Source organism: Fragaria vesca, linkage group LG5 (assembly GCF_000184155.1).
Source record: "Fragaria vesca subsp. vesca linkage group LG5, FraVesHawaii_1.0, whole genome shotgun sequence".
NCBI classification, from domain to species: domain Eukaryota; kingdom Viridiplantae; phylum Streptophyta; class Magnoliopsida; order Rosales; family Rosaceae; genus Fragaria; species Fragaria vesca.
In genome coordinates, this window is record NC_020495.1 from 10,518,996 (window position 1) to 10,542,377 (window position 23,382).

Sequence of the window (23,382 nt, forward strand, 5' to 3'; positions counted from 1 at the left end):
AGGAGTTGGAGTTCAAAAGTGAATTAATTGGAGCTCGAGTCTCCTTTGATTAGTGGACAATCTTCACAGCAGACGAATGCCAGTACTTTGAAGACTAAGTTGCGATCCCCATGTCTTAGTATATAGTTGAAGAAAAAGGTCTGCTGTTCCCAGAGTTTCAATGTGCTCACGCCTCAGGCCATCCCTTTCATGGGTTTAAACAACCAAAGAGCAAATGTAATGCTAGAGACCCGACATGGTATTGTCCTTTGTATCCATTGTTCTGATGGATTCAAAGATGAGGTTGGAAAATGATTTGATGCGTGAGAACAGTAGAGCGGTGTTGTCAAGCTCTATTGACTGTAAAATAGAGTCCGAGTAGGAGAAAACAATTTATTTCTATGAATATATGGTGACAGATTGAGCAAGTTGTCAAGCAGATTTAAGATTAAAAGTTTAAAACAGTTGCCAATCAGCCAGCAGAAATAAGAAATTGTATACATTATTTTGCTCAAAGAAACGAAGTCACCAGAAGAAGAGTTCATCAAAACAAAAAAATAAAGCCACCAGAGACTTATCAAATATTACAAGTGTGCACCTTTTAATTTGGATCACCACAAGTCCTACATGCGAGAAGAAAATGCTAAGCCTGGGTGTAGAGGCTATCACAACGCATTTATCATCCTCTTCATCTCAGCAGACCTCCTGGAATCAGGTTCATCAATTGCTCTCTCAGTGAGTACGTGCTTGATACGACACATTGACTTCCGCACCTGAATTTCATGATGACAATAACAAGATATCAACCATGATGATAGAATTTGCAGGAAGAATAAACAAAGGAAACTGCAGTTCATGTAAAGAAGATTTTGAAGAACTTCCACAGTATATATTTGCTGATACAAATCAGAAAATTGTTAAAAGAGAAGGTCATACTTTGGGAAGGCGCTCAGGATTAGGAAAACGAAGATTTTGTGCGTGAAGCATCTGACGTTGAGTCATCAGCATGTTTCTCTCTTTAAGCAGAACAAACCATAGCTTATTGAGATCATCCCAAGACTTCAAACGCAGTTCAGGTGCCTTCCAACTTCGACCTAATAGCAATTGAAGCATCAAACATTGTAATAGCTGAAAATATCTATCACTGAAGCAATTTATAATGCAAAACGCAGTGATGGGGAAATACATTGCACGGCATGACACTGGAGAGTAAATTTTAGCAGTTGAAATTATGCAAAATGTACTGGATAGCTACAATAATTTCTTCACACGCTGGTACAGCCAAACTTTCGAAGCAAGTTATTAAGTTTGATTATGAATCAGATCATCCATGTAATACACAGTTTAATCCCTAGTATCACTGCAACCAAATTCCTTGTTTGGGATCACCTGACTTTTGGTAATACTATAGCATTGATAGAATAATCACTAAACAATATATATAACTGACTTTCCCTATTGCAACTTCTGTTCAATAATAGAAACATTGATCTTTCTCTGCATCTCAGCTCAAATTGGTGTAGTGATTATAATCAAATAACATATACCAAAACATAATAAACAAAAACATTGACAAAAGAATCCCTGATATCAACAATGATCACCAGTTTTTTGAACTAATAACCCACATGATATATCATACCTTATATAGATCTAATTCTAGATTAAACAGATACCATGTAAATTGTGCAGGTCAGCAGTATGCATACTGCGAACCTTACAGAATTGAGATACTTATTGTATCGAAAAGAATGCAACTGACACATGCAGTTATTTTCTGATGAACAATTCAACCATAATCCAAGTCATCTTAAGGTCTCTGCATTCATATACCACCCTATGTGAAAAGCGAAATTAATTACCCTCTACCTTAAACTTTGAACTTCTTCAACTGATTCTCGCTAGGTATACAATCCAATTCCAAAATTCATAAAAGCACCAAACAAAACAGAAAACAATGGAAACGAAAAGCAATGTACCATATACAGGCTTTTCATCATCAGGCTTCCTATCTTTTTCAAACAGATCATGAAGTGGGTTATGGGCCGTCGTACTAGCCATAGAAGCAGCACCAGAACCTTCAGATTTGGCTGCAGAAAACAATGTTCGCCGGAAATACTTCGACAGCATCATCATCGATAATCTGAGCACAAAACGATGCAGCAAGGTTAGAACAACAAATACGAAACCAAGCAAAAACCTTTATAATTATGCTACAGAACTCAGACTAAGCATATTTGAACCAAAAAAAGGAAGACCCAGTTGGGTGTTTTTCACTTGGGCATTCTCACAAACAGATAGAGTGCAGGATATAAAGCGAGCTAAGAAACAGAGCATAGAGGTGAATAGCTACTGCGAAAGAACACGGGATGTTGAGAGAAAGAAGAAATGATGGAAACTCAGAAACCACCTTGTGGAGATGGACGGCGGCGATTCGGCGGCGAACGAGAGCTAAGAGGCTCTGCGGAGCTAAAACCCAGAATCTGAGCGTTTTCTAGTCACTTTGGGTACATAGCTAACTATTATAGAAGGAGAGGCCCAATGTAATGTAAGTAAATGTAGCAAGTAAAGGCCCAAAGTGCACAAAACAACCAACGAGGCTCTTCTTTTTTCTTTTTTGTGGGAACGCCAATGACACACAACATAAAATTGTTTGTAACCTTCCTTTTTATTATAAATAAAGTTCTCTTGATAAGAAAAACATAGAATTGCCTGCATGGAGATAAGAAAATTGAAGTAGCACATATTATCGTGGGAGCCTATCATACTAATTACAAGAAATTATAATCTTTAATTCTCGGCATGCGTTTTTATTTGTAGCAACATGAACCAAAAACATGAATTAACTTATATTATGTGCGGCTCTGTATCATATTAGATCACATATCATTTGGCAAGTATATTGTGATGCGAGCATTGGTGCAAATTATAACTCAATTTCATGACAAACTCTCTTTCATTTTCATTTGGGTAGCCTTGAAAGTAAATTCATTTTCATTTGGGACCAGAATATGCTGCTTCTCCTTTTCCTCCAAGTGATTCTAATCTAAACAGAGGCATCAACACTCCCTTAACCCCATAAAAAGGACAAGTTTTATAAAAGGAAAACATAAAGTGGTGGAGAAAAAGCACCAAACAATAATAATAATCCCATAGAATGATGGAAATCAAAAGCTCTAAAAAGGCCTGATTATTTGGTTTGTGGTCCATTCATGGATGCTAGGGTTTGGTGATAAATAAGTCTGATAGCAACACCCACGTTCTTTTCCCTCCCCTTTATGCCTTCTTTCTTTTCTTTTCATTTATCCTCATAACGTACCACGTATGAGATTTTGTGTAATCGAGATCATTATTTATGTAAATGTCTTGTGCGATAGTTCTCATAATAGAAAATGAACGGATGACTGGCTAAATGCGATTGAGTCAATTGATTACCTATGTACTTAGAGTGTTTATTGAGTGAATTTCAAAGGTGGTTAGAATGTATACTAATTTTGATAAGAGTACCACATTTCTCAATCTTAATCTTCAATTAAGGGTTAGGTGGTTTGATTCTTGAAGCCATGCATTTCTTTAAAGCTCCCAGCAACATGATTTTGACATGTCTTAGATGGAATATGCAAGTTGATAAGGAAAAATCTAGAGCAATACAAAGAGAAGGACAAACTTATGCACATTTGATCCATCATCTATTATATATTCCCAAACTTCAATTGCCTTTGATGAAAACCCTTTAATAATCTTTCATGGACCAATCAATATCATGTTCCCTAAACTTTCTTTCAATGGGGCGTAATTGGAGCTTAGCTTGTGAGTGCAGGAAATTTGAGGTAACAGAATGAATGATTGATGAAATAACTTTTAAGATTACTATTATTTTGTTTAAGAACTACTCCTTCCTTTAATTTTGCAATTATGAAGCTAAGATCTCACATGACACCGTTTTGTTATTCTCTCATTCAAAAGAAAAAAAAAAAAAAACTACGATTGAATTAAATTTTTCGTTTTAATTGTATATTTAATAGAACTAGTATAGAAACTCTTCAACCGTATATAACTCGGAAGTGTACAAAGATAATAAAGAGCGCTATGCAACATATAATGTGAGCTCATATCACAAAGAATATTTTCCAATTTCTGATAAAAAAAAAAGAGAGAGAATATTTTCCAAATAGTTCCCAAACGACAAAAACAGAAAGCAGATTCAAACGAAACAATTAGAGTTTGGGGTGGTCACAAACTCACAATTGACAGGTCCTTCATACTCGCAATATTATGTAGGGCAGCATCCTTATTCAGTATTCTAATTCATGCTTGAAGGTAACATTTCACCAATTTTTTAGCTTAATTTGGTATTCGACTTTCTGTTTAATTATATGCTTTTCTTTCTTACACAGACATAGTACTATGGAAGATTTGAAGTAGTAGTTCTGACTTTTGAAGACGTACAATTACAGACCTGCATTTTTTGACCATTCATCGAACTTGTGATGTACCTATGTACTGCCGTTTGGAATACATATAGTACAAAGTCAAAAAATTATCTAGTCATGAATCTCACGCTAGAAAATTTTTCCGACTATATTTGAAGAAGAGATGTTCTCGAATAAAGGCTTAAATACGATGTTAGTGTCATGTATATTGGTTTTCAAATAAATAAAGACACTTGATTGAACTTAAAGAATTGTCATATCATACAATAAAAAAGTTTATAACGTTATAAAATGAGTACAAATGACTTAAAACGAAATTAAGAAGTAGATAACATAAACTCGAGAATTATTATAAAAATGAAATAGCTTGTCCGCTATTATATTGTAAACAAGATGTTACTCTTTGCTAGTTTAATGATAAAAAGGACTAGAAAAGAAGATGAGTAAACTAAAATCTTTGTGTTTACAAAGTTGGTACAAGAGAGGATCTGCCATTGGGGATCTCCAAAGAGGATTCAGACTTTTGAGGTAACTTTGGTGTGGGTGCACATTCCATTGCCTAAGAAATTAATCAACAAAATAAGAAGAGAATTATATACAAGCAAAGTCATGGACTTTATTGGTTTTGCTTGAAAAATAAGGAAAGGGATGGGAGGATTGAAGAAGCTCCAACTGGAAATCAAATGAGATGTTTAATATATAGTTAGTCGACTCAAACGAACAAGTGAAGAGAAGAGATGAAGGGAAGGGACAAAAGAGCAGGGATTGGGGGGAAAAGGGAATTTGACTGGATTGAATTGAGGAAGGGATAAGAGAACATTGTCGGTTGTTTTTTTAGAGTCACGGTTTTGGGCACCCCAACCCAATATTCTTCTGCTTCAGGCACCATGTGATCATGACCCTTATTCAAATGCCAAACATACCCTTCTTGACGTTTATGTTTATATATAGGGAAAATTCAAAGTGTGACCGACATTAATATTAATAAAAAAATATTAAAAAACGTATTACATATAATGTAAACATATTCCCACAATATCAATTATTTATAAACATGTACCCGTTTTCTTGTTAGCTCTGTGGTTAAGAGTCAGTGGGGTTCGAAAGCTGGTACGATGGTGGAGGAGATTTAGTTGTGGAGCTTGTTTGTTTTTCGAACCCAAAACCAGAAACTTCTAACAAAAATGTTTGCACTTAAAACAACAACATAAAATGTAGTTACAAGGCAACTAAAATCCCGAGCATAGTCATTGATCACAAACAATAAAGAAGTTCAACTAATAAAAATCCATACTTTTATTGAATTAAAGCAAATTTAACTATTACTATGATCAAATTAAACCATAATTATTGATTAAGAATTCCTTTTCTATTACACTTGCAATTTTAGAAGCAAGAAAAAAGACGCACATTTGGCTTCTTCTTTTAGAAATTATTTGATAACCTATTTAGAAACCAGTTCAACTTTCCTTTTTCTCTTTTTCTCTTTTTCCTTATTCTTGCTCTATTGTTTGAGGGTGTAAGCGTCTTTTCTCAGAAATGGAATTCGGTGCATCCTTCTAGGGATGTTGGTAACTGGGAATTGAATCAATTGATAGAGCCAAAGCACCTTTACCTGACGCAAATGCAAAGCTGGAAACGCCGTCGTTTAGTTCCCTCTCGACTCACAATCAATCATTCTCTGGGTGACATTATCATTTCCATCTTGGACTCCCTTTTTTCTAATGGCTTTCCTCTGTCTCTTTGCACAGCTGAACCACACTCACTAAACAACCAGACAAACCTCCCTTAAACAAAAACATAAATTTTAAGAGTAATTTTCATTTACATCCTTAGTATCAGCGTAGTTGTGTGGCAGACTAATTAAACAAACGTAAGAAACACTTGTTATTATTATCTAACTATATCGGTTGTTAGAAATATCTAAATCCTTTCTTTTTAGACACTAACTGGTTAGTCGTAACAGACACGTGGTCCAACAAACACACAATAATTTCTCTAATTTTAAAGATTATATTAATCATACTATAATTATTTCATGTTTAATGAAGTGTACGTAGCTCTTTTTAGAGAGAGAAAAGAATAGTCTAGTTGAGAGAGAGAGAGAGAGAGACTGTAATCTCAGTTACTACTACTAAACCCACTTTTACATTTCTAGCCAAAAGCTTCCAGCTTTTTAGTCTATCTTCACCTGCTCACACCGTCACACCTTCTTAACTGAGCTTTGCTTAACCAAACACCTGGATTTGCTTCTCTCACTCACTCTCCAAAACTCTACACACTCAATTTGAGTGAACATGTTTTAGGTCTGCGGGACACAAGGGCATTTGGACTTTTAAGCTTTTGCCTACTTTCATTTTGGCTCTTGCTTTGCCTTCTGCAGCTGGTTAAAAGGTACTTTTGCTCATCTTTTCTTTCTTATAGTTTTTTCTCAATCTCAATTATTAATGCCCATTTTTGGTTCACTATTTCAAAGCTTCTAGCTACACTGTCTCTATTATTTGGGTGTTGTTCTAGTTTAGTGGGTGGTTTTTATCTAAAGTTTCAATCTTTCTGGGTCACCATATTGTTGACTGCTTTCAGCTCATTCTAAGTTGGTTTCTGCTAGATTTGGGATCTGGGTTTCGCTTGGATTTGGGTTTTATTGCTTCTGTTGTTTGGTTTCTAGAGAGAGAAAGGAAGTTGGGGAGAGAGAAAAATGGCTGGAGGAGGTGTTGCCAAGGTGGATGAGCCACAGCCTCACCCACCCAAAGAACAACTGCCCGGCGTTTCTTACTGCATTACAAGTCCACCTCCATGGCGTGAGTACTTCTTCTTCACATTCTCTTATTGTTTTTTACTTTTTTCTTTCTGGTTTGCATTTTGAGCAGTGTGTGACTTTTGAGCAATAGTGTAAGATTGTTCTTGGTGGATCTTAGTTTCAAAGTTTGATTCTTTTGGATCTTCTTAGGTATATCTGAGGCATGTTTTAGATAATTCAACCTTTAATTTGTTTTCTTTTGGATACGTGATTCCTGTATTTCATCGCTGAAAGTAGCTTTTTCTTTGTTAGATGCCGCTTTTCAAAAAGGAAATGTAAAGTACAAATTGTAATATGCTTTCCCTAATTTCGTTTTCAGATTAAATATAGAATATTAATGTCAAGATAAAAGAATCTACTAGTGTTCTCCTTCAACTTATGTTCGTTTTTTTTTTGGGGGGATTTTATTTCGATTTATGTACTTTTGAGCAGCGGCGTTGATTATGTTTACTGCTATTTTGTGAACCTGGCATCTGGTTTTCCAGTAGTGGTAACATAAGCTATGCGCCTATTTCTTGAAATCAGCTGAATTCGTATTTACTCTAGTTCTTTCCAGACTTTGGTTTCTCGTCACTCTTTGGGCCTTTGGCGAAGCTTTTCTGCTTTTGTTTGCTAATGGTGCTTTGAATTCTAATTCAGTAGTTTTGCTTTAGGCAATTGCATAGAACATGTTGAACTAGACATATGGTAGTTTTAAATTTTAGATGATGTTGAGCAACATTTCCTAAGTCTCTGTTGTTTATGTTCCATTTTCTAACAAAATTGTGGGCCATCCTGATGCAGCCGAGGCCATTCTCCTTGGGTTTCAACATTATCTTGTGATGCTTGGCACTGCAGTTCTCATTCCTAGTGCTCTTGTTCCCCAGATGGGAGGTGGAAATGTAAGATTAGATTGATTTTGACTAATTGGGCTTTCCTTCAAAATTGACCCAAAACATATTCTAAGTGTTTCTTTCAATTGTTATAGGAGGAGAAGGCAAAAGTGATCCAGACCCTACTCTTTGTTGCTGGTTTGAACACCTTGAAGCAAACATTGTTTGGGAGTAGACTACCTGCGGTGATTGGAGGGTCATACACGTTTGTTCCCACCACAGTTTCAATCATATTAGCTAGTCGATTCAGTGATTCTGCAAACCCTATAGACGTAATCATCTGAAACCCATCTTGTTTTACATGTTGATCATTTTCTAAATGTGAATTCTATGTTACTTGCGGTCCAATGTATGATATATAATTAAGGAACAACAGCCTTTTCTTTTACTACATGTCACTCGCATTTCTTGTGGAGATCACTGAATGCTAAAGCTCTAAGAGCATCTCCAACAGCTTCCCCAAATTCTTGAAATTCTCCAATTTGGAGAAGATTTTGGGTGTTTTGCTCCAACAGATTCCCTAAAACTTTCTCCAAAATGGGGAATGTGATGAAAGAGAAACCCAAATTCCCCAAATCTGCAGCATTCTCCAAATTTTTATAGAAGGATTTGGGGAATCATCTTGAAATCTCCAAAATAGAGAATCTGTTGGAGTTGTAGAAGAAAAATTGCTTGAAGCATTGACTTTTGCTTCCCTATAATAGAGAAATTATGGAGAAGCTGTTGGAGATGCTCTAACTGCTGGATTTTTGTCATACCATAATCCATATCTACAAACTAAGCAAGATTTGTCTCTGTTTTTTATGTCTTTCGTTTCAGAAATTTAAGAGAACAATGCGGGCCATTCAAGGTGCTCTTATTGTTGCCTCAACCCTTCAGATAGTCTTAGGCTTCAGTGGCCTTTGGCGTAATGTTGCAAGGTTGGTTCTAATCTAAATAAATGGAATTCCCACATTGGTGTTATAAAGATCAATAAAAAAGTATCTGCTTTATACCACTTCAGATTTCTCAAGTAAATGGCTTCCTGAAGTTGAATTTTTTTTATTAATAAAGCTTAAAGTAATGCTGGCTATAACTCTTCATTTATTTATTTCAGGTTTTTAAGTCCACTTTCAGTTGTTCCATTGGTAGGACTAGTTGGTTTTGGACTCTACGAGTTGGGTTTTCCTCTGGTAAGTGTTTATCTGAGATGCGATTCATATAGACAGTGAGTCAAGCTCTCCCAGTTATTTATTAATGTTTTTTTTTCCTCCATGTTTAGCTTGCCAAATGTGTTGAGATTGGATTGCCAGAGCTTGTCATTTTAGTATTTATTTCTCAGGTAAACATGTGGCGTATTTTAACTTTGTTAAATCTCTTTCCTTCTAAATTTGAATTGTCGTAACCATATGTAACAGTGATAGTAGCAAGGCTGATGCTCTTTTCTATATTGATTGTGTTGCAGTATTTGCCCCACATATTTCACAGAGGAAAACATGTATTCGATCGTTTTGCTGTTCTATTTGCCATTGTGATCGTGTGGATATATGCTCATCTGCTCACTGTTGGTGGGGCATATAATGACTCAGGCCCCAAAACACAAGCAAGTTGCCGTACCGATCGTGCTGGACTTATAGATGCTGCTCCATGGTTAGTTCAGAACATGGCCTTAAATGCAGATTTCCTCTTCTTACCTTATATAGGAGTATAGGAGTAGAAGCCAATATTTTGGTGGACATGGAATAATGGACTTGTATTAGAAATAAGAAAGTAGACCATGGTAGGAATTTGAGGCATGCTATGATGTCTTCCATCCTTTATTGCATAGTTGGATTGTTATTATATGTTTTTGTCTAGCATGCGTGCCTTACTTTTCTGCATTGATAAATAATACTGGTTGGAAAGAATGCTTATTGAATTGGGTCTGCAGGATAAGAGTTCCATATCCCTTCCAATGGGGAGCACCCTCATTTGATGCTGGCGAAGCCTTTGCCATGATGACTGCGTCTTTTGTTGCTCTTGTAGAGGTTTGTTCTCTTTATGCCATATGAGTTGCTATTATTCAGAAGCCAAAATTTTATGTCATCATTGCTTTAGTTTTCAACACAGACCTTGATTTTGATTTGGCCCCTAATGGTGCTCATTTTTATTTTTCTCACATGTCCAATATGGTAAAAACAGTCCACTGGTGCTTTCATTGCTGTATCAAGGTATGCTAGTGCAACTCCAGTGCCACCTGCTATTCTGAGTCGTGGAGTTGGTTGGCAGGTAAATTAGCTGATCTCTTAAAGTTCTAGTTCTCTACAAATAACTGCTGTTCCTTAACAGCTAAGCTTTATAGGTGCACCCCTTGCATTTGAGATAAATTCCACATAAACTTCTTTGTTTCCAAACCTGAATAAACTGCGGTATTAATATAAGAATGCAATATTGTGTTCTTTATATTTCACTCAATCCACTTATGCATGTTTATACTTTACAAGGTCACTCTCTCAAAAAGTCTCTCATTCCCAACCATAAGTAGTGTTCTCAATTTATGACTGCAATTAACTGGATACTTTATCCTTGCAGGGTGTTGGGATTCTAATTTCCGGGCTCTTTGGAACTGTGACTGGGTCCTCAGTATCCGTGTAAGACTAACTGGGATAATAGTTATGCTATATTTGATTAAAAAAAAAGTTGTGCTATATTTGATTAAAAAAAAGTTATGCCATTAAAATATAGTAATTTGATTAAGCAGAAAATAAATTTTCTACCTTATTCTGAGACTTCACTTGGTCTCTGAGCAGAGAGAATGCTGGTCTTTTGGCATTAACACGTGTTGGAAGTCGAAGGGTTGTGCAAATATCTGCTGGGTTCATGATCTTTTTCTCCATTCTGGGTAAGTTGTCTAGTGTTAATTTACTATACATTATACTATTATAGTTTACATAATATTGGCAACTATCTGCAACGATTATGTTTTCCTTACTAAAGACATTTTCACAATTTTTCAGGCAAATTTGGAGCACTCTTTGCTTCAATCCCAGGGCCCATCATTGCTGCTTTATATTGTTTGTTCTTTGCTTATGTTGGTATGTGCATCTAATTTAACATGCAGACATGTTGACAACTGATCGACTCATACCACATATCTTGGCTAACATTCGTCATGTTCTCATGCCTCCACAGGTTCATGTGGTCTTAGCTTTCTCCAGTTCTGCAACCTGAACAGCTTCCGGACAAAGTTCATACTTGGCTTCTCTATCTTCATGGGTTTGTCTATACCACAGTACTTCAATGAGTACACCGCCATCAACGGTTATGGTCCAGTCCACACAGGAGGAAGATGGGTATGCATCAAATGCATCAAGTCACATATAAGCCATTGTTGAATCATGTAGTGGTTGGTAATAATCTTCTCTGACATAAAATGTGCATCTTCATTTTGCAGTTCAATGATATGATCAATGTCCCTTTCCAATCGGAAGCTTTTGTGGCGGGCGTGATTGCATATTTCTTGGACAACACGCTGCACCGTGACAGCACAATTAGGAAGGACAGGGGTAAACATTGGTGGGACAAGTTCCGGTCATTCAAGGGTGACTCAAGGAGTGAGGAGTTCTATTCATTGCCGTTCAATCTAAACAAGTACTTTCCATCTGTATGAAGGGCATGCATGGTGCTGAGTTATATGAAGGGGTTCATTATGTAATACTAATCCATCTCAAACTCCCAAGTTCTCAACAACTCTTTGTGTTACTTGCGAATGTTTCACACGCTTAGCAATATAAGCTTAAGGTCTTCATTCATAGGATGTGCGGTAGTAATTTATTTCGTTAATATCAATTCCTTGCTGTAAATCCAACTGGGGATGTGAATCCAAGTAGGCTCTGAAGCAGTTTTGCTTTTACTGTTTAGTTTCAGTTTGTTTTTATGGTCCTCAGTTCTCAACTAATTTACGATTCTGAATTTTTTTAAGGCAGACAACAAAAGCCACCGTTGTCCATTGATCACTCTTCTGTTTTGGTCGAGGCCATCAACAATGACAGCAAAAGTTGATGCTCCAATCTCTCCAGGTTCTCTTTCTACACAAACAAAACAAAAGATGCAAGAAAGAAATGTAAAACAAAATGCCTGAACCTCCGAGACTTAGTTGCGGTCTGTTTCAAACTCACAAAAGAGTTAGGTCGCTGCAGCTTGGGCATCGTATCCTTACGTTCACAAACAGAACAAAACCACTTTGTGGACTAGATGTTTTTTGTTTAGTTAAAATGGAGTGGAAGCTTGGATTCAACTCCATGTTGTAACTTCCATGAATCAGTGGACAATGCAACACACACAAATTTGCATTAGAAAGAACTTCTCTTATTCAGTGAAAGTTACAACCCATGTTCTTATATATTTGCTACATGCCTACTTGTGCCGTTTGAAATTAGGAGTCGCTGGCTTGGTAAACTTCTCCCTTAGCTGTTTGATATTGGCTAAGACCCGAGTTGATTGGTTAGGACGATTTTCTTTAATCCACAGGAAATGTACTTATAAATTTATAATCCACCTCCATGGATTGAGTGCCTCCACTCCACATTCTGTTCTTGTTTTTCACTTTTTAATCCGGTTTGCATTTTGTGCTATACGAGTGACTTTTGAGCAATAGTGTAAGATTGTTCTTGATGGTGTATCTTTAGTTTCAAAGTATGAAAAACCACGTTTGTGACCAAAAATGCAAAGTGAGGGGTTGCATTTTAGGGCATTGCTTGATCACTATATATATATATATATATATATATATATATATATATAGAGAGAGAGAGAGAGAGAGAGCGATCTATCTTGGCCACCGCGTCTGGATCCATCTCCGCCGCTCCTGATTATGATCTCCGCCGCCGCCTGCTGCGTTTGTAATATGACATTTCTCTCTAACAAAGACTAACCAAAACCTCAGAGAGAGATAATCAATGAAGGTAAAAAGGAAAAACTGAAAATAAAATTAATTTCTGAGAGCTAGCCGGACATGTGGTGCCGCTGCCTGGGGGCTGTGGGCTCCACTATCTAAAAAGAGAAAAAAAAGAGCCTCCTTAATACTCCCCCCGAGTATCCGAATGATTAGGAATACGTATCGGGCTGTTTCCGGCCGTCTCCGGATTTTTACGGCCATACCAGCGCGTTTCTGGTGTCTTTATGTTTCAGAATTAGTTCACGGATACGTCTGGATGCGGCTTTAAACGGCCCAATACGTGTCCGATACGTCCGGATACGTATTGGATCGTGGGGTAGTAGTGACTTTTCACCTTACTGTTTTGAGTGTTTATAGTTGAACCCAGACGACTGAGACGAGCTCTCTCTCTCGCCTGCGCTCGCTCGTTTGCCCAGAGAGAAGCAGTAGTAATTGCGGACCAACTGGTATTGCACAGACCCTCTTCCTTTTCCCTTGTTAGTGTCGCTTGTTGTTTGTTTTTATGAATGATTGTTTGCTTATTTGGTGAGTGGTTCATAAAATTTGTTTACTGCTGTTGTGGTGTTACTGATGAGATGTGTTAGAGGTACTAGTGTCTTAGAATTAGATTTTAGGAGAGTTTGTTTAAGGATGATGAATCCTTTGATCAACTGCAAGTATATGAAGCATTGTCTAGTTTTATGGTTTGTGGCCCAGTTCTCTTGGGTTTTTCTTGTGTTGTTTCCTTGCAAACAGTAGTTTGCTATGTGGACTTTATATTGTTCCTCTAGTTACTTGTGAGAATCTATTATTTAAGTTGCTGAAACTGATGTCTTTGTTCAATCTTACATTCTTACTACAACAATTTCTTTGAATTTGCATGACCCAGGTAAAAAAGTATACTGCACACCGGTTAAAACAAGCAAATAGGTGAGTTGGTCGTTTCTCCTTCCAGCCGGAGGTTCGTTGCTTGTTGTTTTCTCTTTATATTTGGAGTGTCTTTTATTCTGCTTTATAGAATTTCTGGTTTATTTTATGACTCAGAGAATGTGATGTGGAATGCGAGATCGCGACCCCCTTGAATCTGGCAGAACAAGAAGAAATCTGCCTCACAAAAATTTTACACTGAAATCCATTCTTATACTTAATACCTCGGTTGCAGTATCTTGCTTTTTCCTTTGATAAAGTTTTAGTATTTAGTACATAGGTTGACTAGGTTACTAGATACATCTCACTTCCTATAGACTATAGTTGCCACATCTTTCAGAAGAATCACTCACACTCTAGGACTTGCTAGGAACACACAAAAACCCTGAATTTTTATTTGTATGTATAAAACTGCTACTCTATACTATACTTCAAGTAATGCCTTGCTACTTTTCTGGCATTCAGAAGCATCCTAAGAACGCTCTTCATTCCTGGTCTTTCTTCTGGTGATACACTAACACAACCAAGAGCAACTTTCAGTACAGCTAGCATCTGGCACCTAGCCTGATGGCACTTGAGGTTCTGCTGATTGTAGAATCAAGAACTTTATATTGCTGCCCGGAGTTACTTAGTACCCAATTGGCCAACTCAATTCTTTCACTAACTGCTGGTTTTCCGGTCAGCAATTCAAGCAGAATTACCCCAAAGCTATAGATGTTACCGGCCACTGTTACCCTCAGTGTATGCATACTCTGGAGCAATATAACCAACAGAACTAGCAACAGTGGAAATCCTTCCAGTGCTCTTTGAGTGATCAATCACTTTGCAGAGCTCGTCGTCTCCAATAAGAGGCTCTTTCAGGGACTTGAGCAAAATGCTTCGGCTTGACAGGTCTAGGAGGAGTATTGGACCTGAGGCGCATCCATGAAGATAAGCAAGACCCTGAGCTATTCCAACCGCAGACTGTATCTACTTGCCCAATCCATAGCATTGTCTGAGCCACAATGAAGAGCATCAAAAAGGGCGCCTTTTGGAGCAAACTCATATAACAGATGAGCACTGTCAACAGTTGTAACATAGGCCAAAGGAGTCATGACATTGGAATTGCTCAGTTTTTCAAAGATCAGTAAATCGTTCTCAAGTCTGTCGTGGCTTCTCAATTAGAATATCTTTTCGCTCCAGTTAAGTTTCTTGACGAAGTAGCTTGATCCAGACAGCATGGCGGCTTTGTAGTAAGTTAAGGACCTAGTCTTGAGCTCAATGTTTGAGGAGTCAGAAACTACCTCCATGGCTGTAGCGAAATCTATATTCTTGATCTGTGAATTGCATTGGCAGTTAAGATACTGCCTTGGAGGACCTCAAGAGGAGGAAGATCTTCCCTAGAGTCCTCTTGTTCACTATCTATGCCGTGATAGTGATATAGCAAGGATGGCAATGGCTACGCTAGCGACAACACCTACAGCTGCAAGAGCTATTGGCAAAGCCTTTGAATTTCCTTTCTTTACCAAGGAGGGTGTTGTAGCTTTAATTAAACCTGCATTTCCATCTGTGTTGACCATGACCCAAGTATTGAAGTGTGGAGAGACTCCAGAGAGCTGATTGTTAGATAGTATCAACTGTGTCAATGCTACCAGTTGATCAGCTAAAAATGAGGGTATCTGACCTGAGAACTTGTTGTTAGACAGATCCAAAATTTCTAATCCAGTGAGCATGGACAAATGACTAGGAATTGGTCCCTCAAAAAGGTTGCTGCTGAGATTCAAAGCAATCTGCAAAGATGTTGGCATCTTTGGAATGTCACCACTCAAGAAATTGTCACCAAGTTGGAGTTCCAACAGGGAACTCATGGAGGCAATAGTGTTGGGGATGGAACCACTGAGATTGTTGCCTTGTATGTTCATGTTAATAAGCTTCTGCAAGTTTGAAACTGTTGTTGGTATTGAACCATTCAGAGCATTCCAGCTAATATTCAGAACAGACAAGCTCGTTAGTCCAGTAAACTCAGTTGGGATTCCTCCAGCAAGATTGTTAGACTGAAGCTTCAAAACTTGAAGTTTAGTGAGGTTCCCCAACTGCGGCGGCAAAGCCCCGGTCAGTCCATTCTGAGCCAAGTTCAACAGAGCCAAATTACTGCATGAACCCAATTCAGGAGGTATGGAACCATTCAGCTTATTGTTTCCCAATCTCAATCCAACCAGTTCCGGAGACAGAGGCGTGGGTATTGATCCCTGCAACAAGTTATTAGACAAATCCACAGTCTGCAAGTTGGAATTCAACGGAGACAAAAGGTCTGATGGAATCAACCCACTGAAGCTGTTATAACTCAGGTCTAAATTTTTGAGATGCTTTGTAATTCCACCAGGAACTGGACCCCCAAACTTGTTAGAATTTGCTGCAAAAAACATGAGGCGTGTGACGTTGGAGAGGCTTTCTGGGATTTTGCCACTTAAGTTGTTGGAAGATAGAATCAGAACCTCCAACTTGGATAGCTCTCCAAAACTGTCAGGAACTAAACCAGAAAGATGATTTGCACTCAAATCAATCAGAGTCAGATTGCGATAGTCCACGATTTCACCTGGAATTATCCCTTGAAATTTATTGGCAGAAAGCACAAGCTTCTCCAAGAGCATGGATTTCCCAAGTTGGGTAGGAAAAGTCCCACTAAAGTAGTTGAAGCTGAGGTTCAAGCTTCTGAGCACAACCAAACCACCCAACTTTGAGTCAATGCCTTGACTCAAGTTATTATGAGAAAGGTCCAGTGACTCCAACCCAGAGAACCCAACAAAGGCAGGTAAAGAACCGACCAGATTGTTAAAACTGAAATTGAGTAGCTTTAGCCCATCTATTTTTCCACAAGCAGTGAGAAACCCAGATGGGATTGTTCTCAGATGGTTTTCTGACACATCAACAATCTGCAAAGACTCAAGTTGGCAGACAATTGGGAGAAAATCTGAGGAAGACAGAGAAAACCTGGAGAGAGAAATTTGGGTTACAGATGAGTTGGGTGGATTACACTCGACTCCTTTCCATAAACATGGGTTTGGTTCACTGTTTATGTTCCATGAAACGCTGCTACCAGTACTGTTTAGACTCTTGGAGATATTGATCATGGTAGTTTTTTGGGTTGAGGATAGTTCAGAGGCCATAGGAATAAGAGGATTACAGAACAAGAAGAAACAGAAGTAAATAGAAGTGTTGTGGCTGTGGCCATACCTTGCCATTGTGAGCTGTGAGCTAAACCAGGCAAGCATAAATTAAGATAAGTTTGTCTCTGGAACTCTGCTTCTCTACTATAAATATGAAAGCATGTGTATGGTATATGCTTGTGTTATGTGCTTTCAGGTTGGTGTAGTAGTAGGAGACATAAGAATGAAGAGGGTTTTTGAAAGGAAAAGGGGAAGAGATGGTTGTGGAATTTTGTGGCAGCACAGAAGAAGAAAATGTTTGGGCGTATGAGGAGGGGAGTTGACTGGACTCTACTGTACTGGGTCTGAGGAGAAAGACTAGACTGAAAGCCATGACTATGACTGAGACTAAAACCAGAGTGATGCTTAGTTCTATTTCTTCTTCGTTTTCATTTTCAGTGTGGAAGCCATGCTTGATTAAAACATATTCAAAAACCATATATGGACTTATATTGATACCATATATGGTTAGATTTGGGACGTGTCACTATACTGGTCCAACCCAAACCTTCTCCAGTCTTGTAATATATGGACATATATTACCGGAGTGCCTTTTCAGCAGGGTCTGATTAGGTCACACCATGTGGGATGGACCTTCATTTGAGCCATCGCAGAAGATTAGGGACTTTGGCGTCAAGCTTAAGCTCTCTCTGGTCAGGGCTGTGTTGGAGGGTAAGAGGGTTTTGGTAGTGGATGACTCAATTGGGAGGGGAACTACGTCTTTCAAGAGTGTTAGGTTCTTGGAGGCAGGTGCCAAGGAAGTTCACATGAGGTTGTGGTAGGCTCCTGTTATTATGGTTGAAACAGGTTGAAAGTTGAGGAGTTGATTTCAAACAAGTTGAAAGCTGAGGAGATTAGAGAGTTCATCGAATGCAATTCACTTGCTTTTCTGCCATTTGATAGCGTGCAGGGGATGTTGGGAACACAAGCTCCCAACTTTTGTTATGCTTGCTTTACCGGAAATTACCACGTGGAAGGGAGGATAAAGTGAAACGGGTTGGTGATTTTGTGGATGATGGCATGACTGGTAATTTTGATTCCATTGATGGTGCTTGGATTCCTACAAATCGGATTCACAAACATGAGAGGGATAATGAATTTTAGGGCAGTGTTCTTTGAAAGTGAGCTCACCCAGGAACTTGAGGCATGCTATGATGTCTTCTATCCTTCATTGCATAGTAGGAATGTTAAGATATGTTGTTCTCTAGCCTGCCTTTGTTTTCTGCATTGATACGGTAGCACCTACATTTGATGCTGGTGAAGCCTTTGCTATGATGACTGCGTCTTTTGTTGCTCTTGTAGAGGTTTGTTCTCTTTATGCCATATGAATTACTATTACTCAGAAGCCAAAAGTTTGTCATCATTGCTTTTGTTTTCAACACAGACTTGATTTGGCCCCTAATGGTGCTCTTCCTTCTTTTTCTCGCATGTCCAATGGTATCAAGGTTTGCTAGTGCAACTCCAGTGCCGCCTGCTATTCTGAGTCATGGAGGTGTTGGCAGGTAAAATAGCTGATCTCTTGAAGTTTTAATTCTCTACATGACTAGTTTCCCGTAGCAGCTAAACTGTCTAAGCACCTCGTAATTTGGCACATCTCACATATAACTTCTTGCTTTATGGAGGGGTTTATTATGTAACAGTAATACTAATCCATCCCAATTCCAAAGTTCTCAATAACTCTGTGTTACTTGTGAATCTTTTACATGCTTAGCTATATCAGTTTAATGTCTTCATTCATAGGATATGCGCGGTAGTAATTTATTTCAGTATATCAATTCATTGCTGTAAATTCAAGTGAGATGTGAATTGAAGTAGGCTTTGAAGCAGTTTTTTTCTTTTTTATATGTAAGTTGCATTGCATTTGTTTACTGTTAAATGCTGGCTGTGCTATTGCTCATCTATATGCACACACACACCTATGCTCCATGGCCTTATGTCTGATCTTTTTCCATGACCAAGTTTCTTTACTGCAAATGCAGGCTATGACATCGAGGATCATACTTAATTACTCACTTACCTTCGATACAATATGCATTCTGACATAACTTTGCTGCAACTAGCTAGTTGTAATCTGATATTGATTTGTCTTCCAGCTTTCCCTACCAGTATCGGTTTAGTGTGTTGAGCGTTACGATGGGCTACAGTATGTTTCTTTGGCATAAACCGTCTTATGGGTACAAATGCAGGTCATTAGTTTGTTAATTCCTAGTGCTATTTGGTTAATTGAGACCTGTGTCAACTGAGGTTCTCTTTGTTAAGTAGTTTATGCTTCGTACATGTCTTGGTTAAAACAATACTTGCACTGATGATCTTAACTACAAATAGGAGTCTAGCTCCTTACACAGAAGAGTCTAGCTTCTTTGTTCTGTATAGCTTCTTACAATGTGGCTCGACCACAGTAATTTCAATGACATAGTCACTACTACTACTGGTAATTCTTTTCCTGGTTCCAACAATATAAATATTTTCTTGCTTGCTTTCAATTTCTCTCTTCTAGATGGAACATAAATACTTTCGCTCACTCGCAAACAACACTTCTTGAATGCGTTTCTGTGCTTACATAACTTATCACAATCCTGAACATCTTACTAACCAGTTTCAAGAAAAGATTTACATCCTCTATTACTCCTGCAATGTCTACTATTCTTAACTTTGTCAACGTTATTAACCCTGTCATTACTACTGAAGTTCTACTCCCTAAAACGAAGTATCATCAGCAATTCACAAAAGAACTTCTCTGAGAATCAAATCCACAACTTTAAAGATTAAAACAATACTAGCTTCTATGTAAGGGACACTGGGTGAAGCAAACACAGATTTAAAGTAGCAGCTTACAGCCTTACAGCTAGATGTAACAGCATTCTGGTAATAGTTCCAAGGAACAGATTTCTGGACTAAAATACCACCATCTCCTACACGAGAGAGCAACCCTGCATTTGGGACTGAAAATAGTTGCGCGCACCAGTTTATCCCAAAGGCACATACCAGTTCTTCTTGGTTCTTTTGTGCCCTTGGAATCTCACAAATAGAGAACACACTTGGGTACAAAGATCATGCGACCCCCTTGAGCACTAAAATTAATGATAAACAGAAAAAGAAAGAGGATTTTCAGAAGGGAGAGATTCTTAGGCAGGATATGCTTCTTGGCTTTTGGTCACGTATTAGGGTACCCAAGATGAAAGAAACAAAATCCAGCTCCTTGATAATATATATATATATATATATATATATATAAAAGAAAAACTTTTTATTAAATAACTCACACACTCCACATATGTCAACAAGATTTGAAACAGTTGTTAATTAACTCCTTAACTAATCAGACCACACCTCACCGACAACTTCTTGATAAATTCCTGCAACATCCTATTTGTTGTTTGGTACAGATAATAGAACATTTCTTTACCAATGAGAATGGCAAAAGGGACCTACAAATTCATACACATTGTGAAACAAAACAAAAGACCAGCTTCTTACAAGAATTCCCAGAAATCATCTCCTGCTGTTTGGTGGAGGTATAAATTCATTAGGAACATCAATTTGGGTCCTAGTGCTGTTACATCACCTATCCACCCACTTCAATTCATGAAAGGGAGAAGAAGCACAATGCTGCCCATTTGTTTTGTGCATGAATAAAATAGCGCATAGGGCTAAATAGTTGAGATCCTTTTTGGCCATAAAAATCTCTATATACAAATTGGAAAGGACATGTCCATTTCATGTTAAATGGAGTTCTACGACCCCAATTTAACCAATAAGATGCGTAAATAGGACCTGAGTTTTCTTCTACCTGATTAGCAAACAAGCAATTATACTTGGTTTGTTGCTGAGCCATGTTTAATTAGCTAATCTAACTAACATCGTTGAAGTTATGAGCTCAATCCAAATTCAAATGATATATATAAAAGTGAGTGAGTTTTAAAATTTTAATATCATAATTTCTTTCATAATATATATAAACCAATTATACCCGGTTTATTTTTTTTCTATTTTATTTCTCATGAGAATAAATGTATCATTTATCACAAAATTACGATATTGGGTTTAACTATAACAATATAGGATTTAACTATAAGCTAAAGGAAGAGACTACATTATGAGATTGGAAGATCTAGCTACAGGAGTCAAAGTTTCATGATCTTGAATGATAACCATTGTTCCCTCGACCCGAACCCAAAATAATGTGGGTTTTCCCAGATAGATGTCCAAAGTTTCCTACCCAAAATATATTGATTGCTTGCTGGGTGTTCTTGCTTTCACAATTAGAGTAAACCAATCTTCTTAACTATATCATGTGTATAGTACTTCAAGATTTGGAAATGCACAATTTGCCACGTGACATCATGTTTATACATATCTCACATCAAATATAGTGAAGCTAAGCATGTGGTAGATATTCTAAACAATATGTAAAAGAAGAAAGTGTAACTGTGTAAGATTAATCTACACCAGTAGATGATGATATGTCTCATTAAAATTGATCAACTTTGTTTAAGAATCTGGGCATTTGCACTATCAAATTATCTACAAATATATACATGAAAAGTAGAAGCTTCTAACCCCAGTCGCACCCATCTTGATCTTGCTTCTTCTGTTCTATAATGTAACTCGAGGTCATCTATGTTTCTGGGATGTAAAACTCGTATGAGTATTACAATGGCTATTGGAGATAAAAGAGGGACCATATCGACTTGCAGCCATAATTTTGAGACATGAAATCTGACAGACTAATGGCTCCACTTCTTGATCTGTATCAATTTGGAATAATATAAATTTTTGATCCTAATTTCAAACAACCGAACATTAGAACATTATAGTGGTCCCTTGTTACTCCATCACAATGATCATATTGGTGGTCAAGCATGCATGGAGGAAGATATGGTTCTTCATAATGTGCCCTAGCTACAATATTTCATATTCCAAACTTGTATAATAGGTATCCAATATTGTATCTTCTCGCCCTTCTATCTATTCTTCTTCCTGAATACTAGTACTAGTACGAAAAATTTCACATATAGTTTAGTTATTAGTTTTGAATTGATCTATAAAGAGCTAAAGGAAGCTCGCTTCTTTCACGTGAAATTGAGTTCAAGCTTTTCAAACTGAGTAAAAATTTCCTTGATAGAACGGTAAATTAAATTTCTTTTAGGTGTGAAACATCCATACTCAGATTTGAAACCGATAAATGCTGATTGAAATTAAATCTTAATTTATTCTTAGTGACCAGAAAAACGACATAATCTCCTGACACAAATTAGTCTCTGAACTTTTTTAGAAAACCGTGTAATCGTGATAAAAGAAGGTACAAATTTTAGATCACCATGTACACATTTTAATTCATTTATCCAACTATCCCCACTATCTCAAAGGTTTAATCTTGCTTAATCATATCTCAATCCCCTCAACACTATGTTGTAATGGTTATCGAAAACAAAGAAAGCTGGTATGTGTGATAGAATCAACAATGTTAAAAGAAGGAAGAGGTTGCTTTGGTTGGCTGCCTAGGTAAGAAAGAAAAAGCCAGAAGCGGAAAGCTAACACCTAACAGTGGTCAGCAGCTTTGTGAAGAAAAAAAGAACAGGAAATCGTATCCTGCTTTTTCTCGAAGCACTTTTCCTCCTCGTAACGTAACTCTGTCCGTCAGCTCCGTCGCACGCGACACGTACTTGTATAACGTGTTCGAAACTCCGCTACTGAAAACGGCATGACTTGCGGGGCCCCACTCCGAAAGGCTCCCCGGAAAATCTGAAAACGAAAACGGAATTCTCACGCTTTCTTTCTTTCTTCGACGATATGGTCTTGTTTGGTGGGCAGTACGAAACGCCTTGAAGAGTGACGATGGGGTTTTATGTTCACTCTCAAGCGCGTGTCGTTGGAGCGTGCAGAAGCAATTATGCAAAATGGATGTTGGATTGAATGGGGGTCTCTTTCATTTGTGGTCCGATGTATGGAATGATACGTATGAGAGTCACATTGGCTTCTAATTTTGTCAAGTAGTTGTGACATTGAAGACTCGAGAATTATTGTTAGAGAGGTCTATTAGTTGGTAGGACATGTGCATTTGATTCACTCATATATTGAACTAGTTCATACGGAATAAAAATAAAAATAATAAACGGTTATAAATTAGAGAAAATAATAATTAATTGAAAACCACGTTTTGTGATATATGACATAGTCATATTCTAGCTGAGTAGACCAGTCGTGTTGAAAAATGATACAGGCTATGCACTTCAATTGAAGTTATTCAAACCGTTCGAAAATTTCAATATCTCGAACTTATCAAAAAGTA

General features: G+C 37.6%; 2 protein-coding genes and 1 pseudogene across 2 annotated transcripts; 1 reads left to right on the top strand and 2 right to left on the bottom strand.

The window, feature by feature from the left end:
* Positions 1-465: 465 nt before the first annotated feature.
* On the bottom strand, positions 466-2,446 carry LOC101296382 (39S ribosomal protein L47, mitochondrial-like). The gene is made up of 4 exons (XM_004299528.1): positions 2,390-2,446; positions 1,959-2,122; positions 916-1,073; positions 466-752 (listed from the first exon to the last, which is right to left on the bottom strand). The coding sequence occupies exons 2-4, from the start codon at positions 2,113-2,115 to the stop codon at positions 645-647; spliced, it is 423 nt and encodes a 140-aa protein (XP_004299576.1). The 5' UTR covers positions 2,116-2,122; positions 2,390-2,446; the 3' UTR covers positions 466-644.
* A 4,469-nt stretch (positions 2,447-6,915) lies between these two features.
* Positions 6,916-11,975, top strand: LOC101296665 (nucleobase-ascorbate transporter 6-like). The gene is made up of 14 exons (XM_004299529.1): positions 6,916-7,213; positions 7,996-8,093; positions 8,180-8,356; positions 8,904-9,004; positions 9,181-9,256; positions 9,346-9,405; positions 9,529-9,713; positions 9,994-10,090; positions 10,245-10,331; positions 10,635-10,693; positions 10,853-10,944; positions 11,060-11,137; positions 11,235-11,395; positions 11,497-11,975. The coding sequence occupies exons 1-14, from the start codon at positions 7,111-7,113 to the stop codon at positions 11,710-11,712; spliced, it is 1,590 nt and encodes a 529-aa protein (XP_004299577.1). The 5' UTR covers positions 6,916-7,110; the 3' UTR covers positions 11,713-11,975.
* A 2,344-nt stretch (positions 11,976-14,319) lies between these two features.
* Positions 14,320-17,126, bottom strand: LOC101302272 (annotated as a pseudogene).
* Between the last annotated feature and the right edge of the window lie 6,256 nt (positions 17,127-23,382).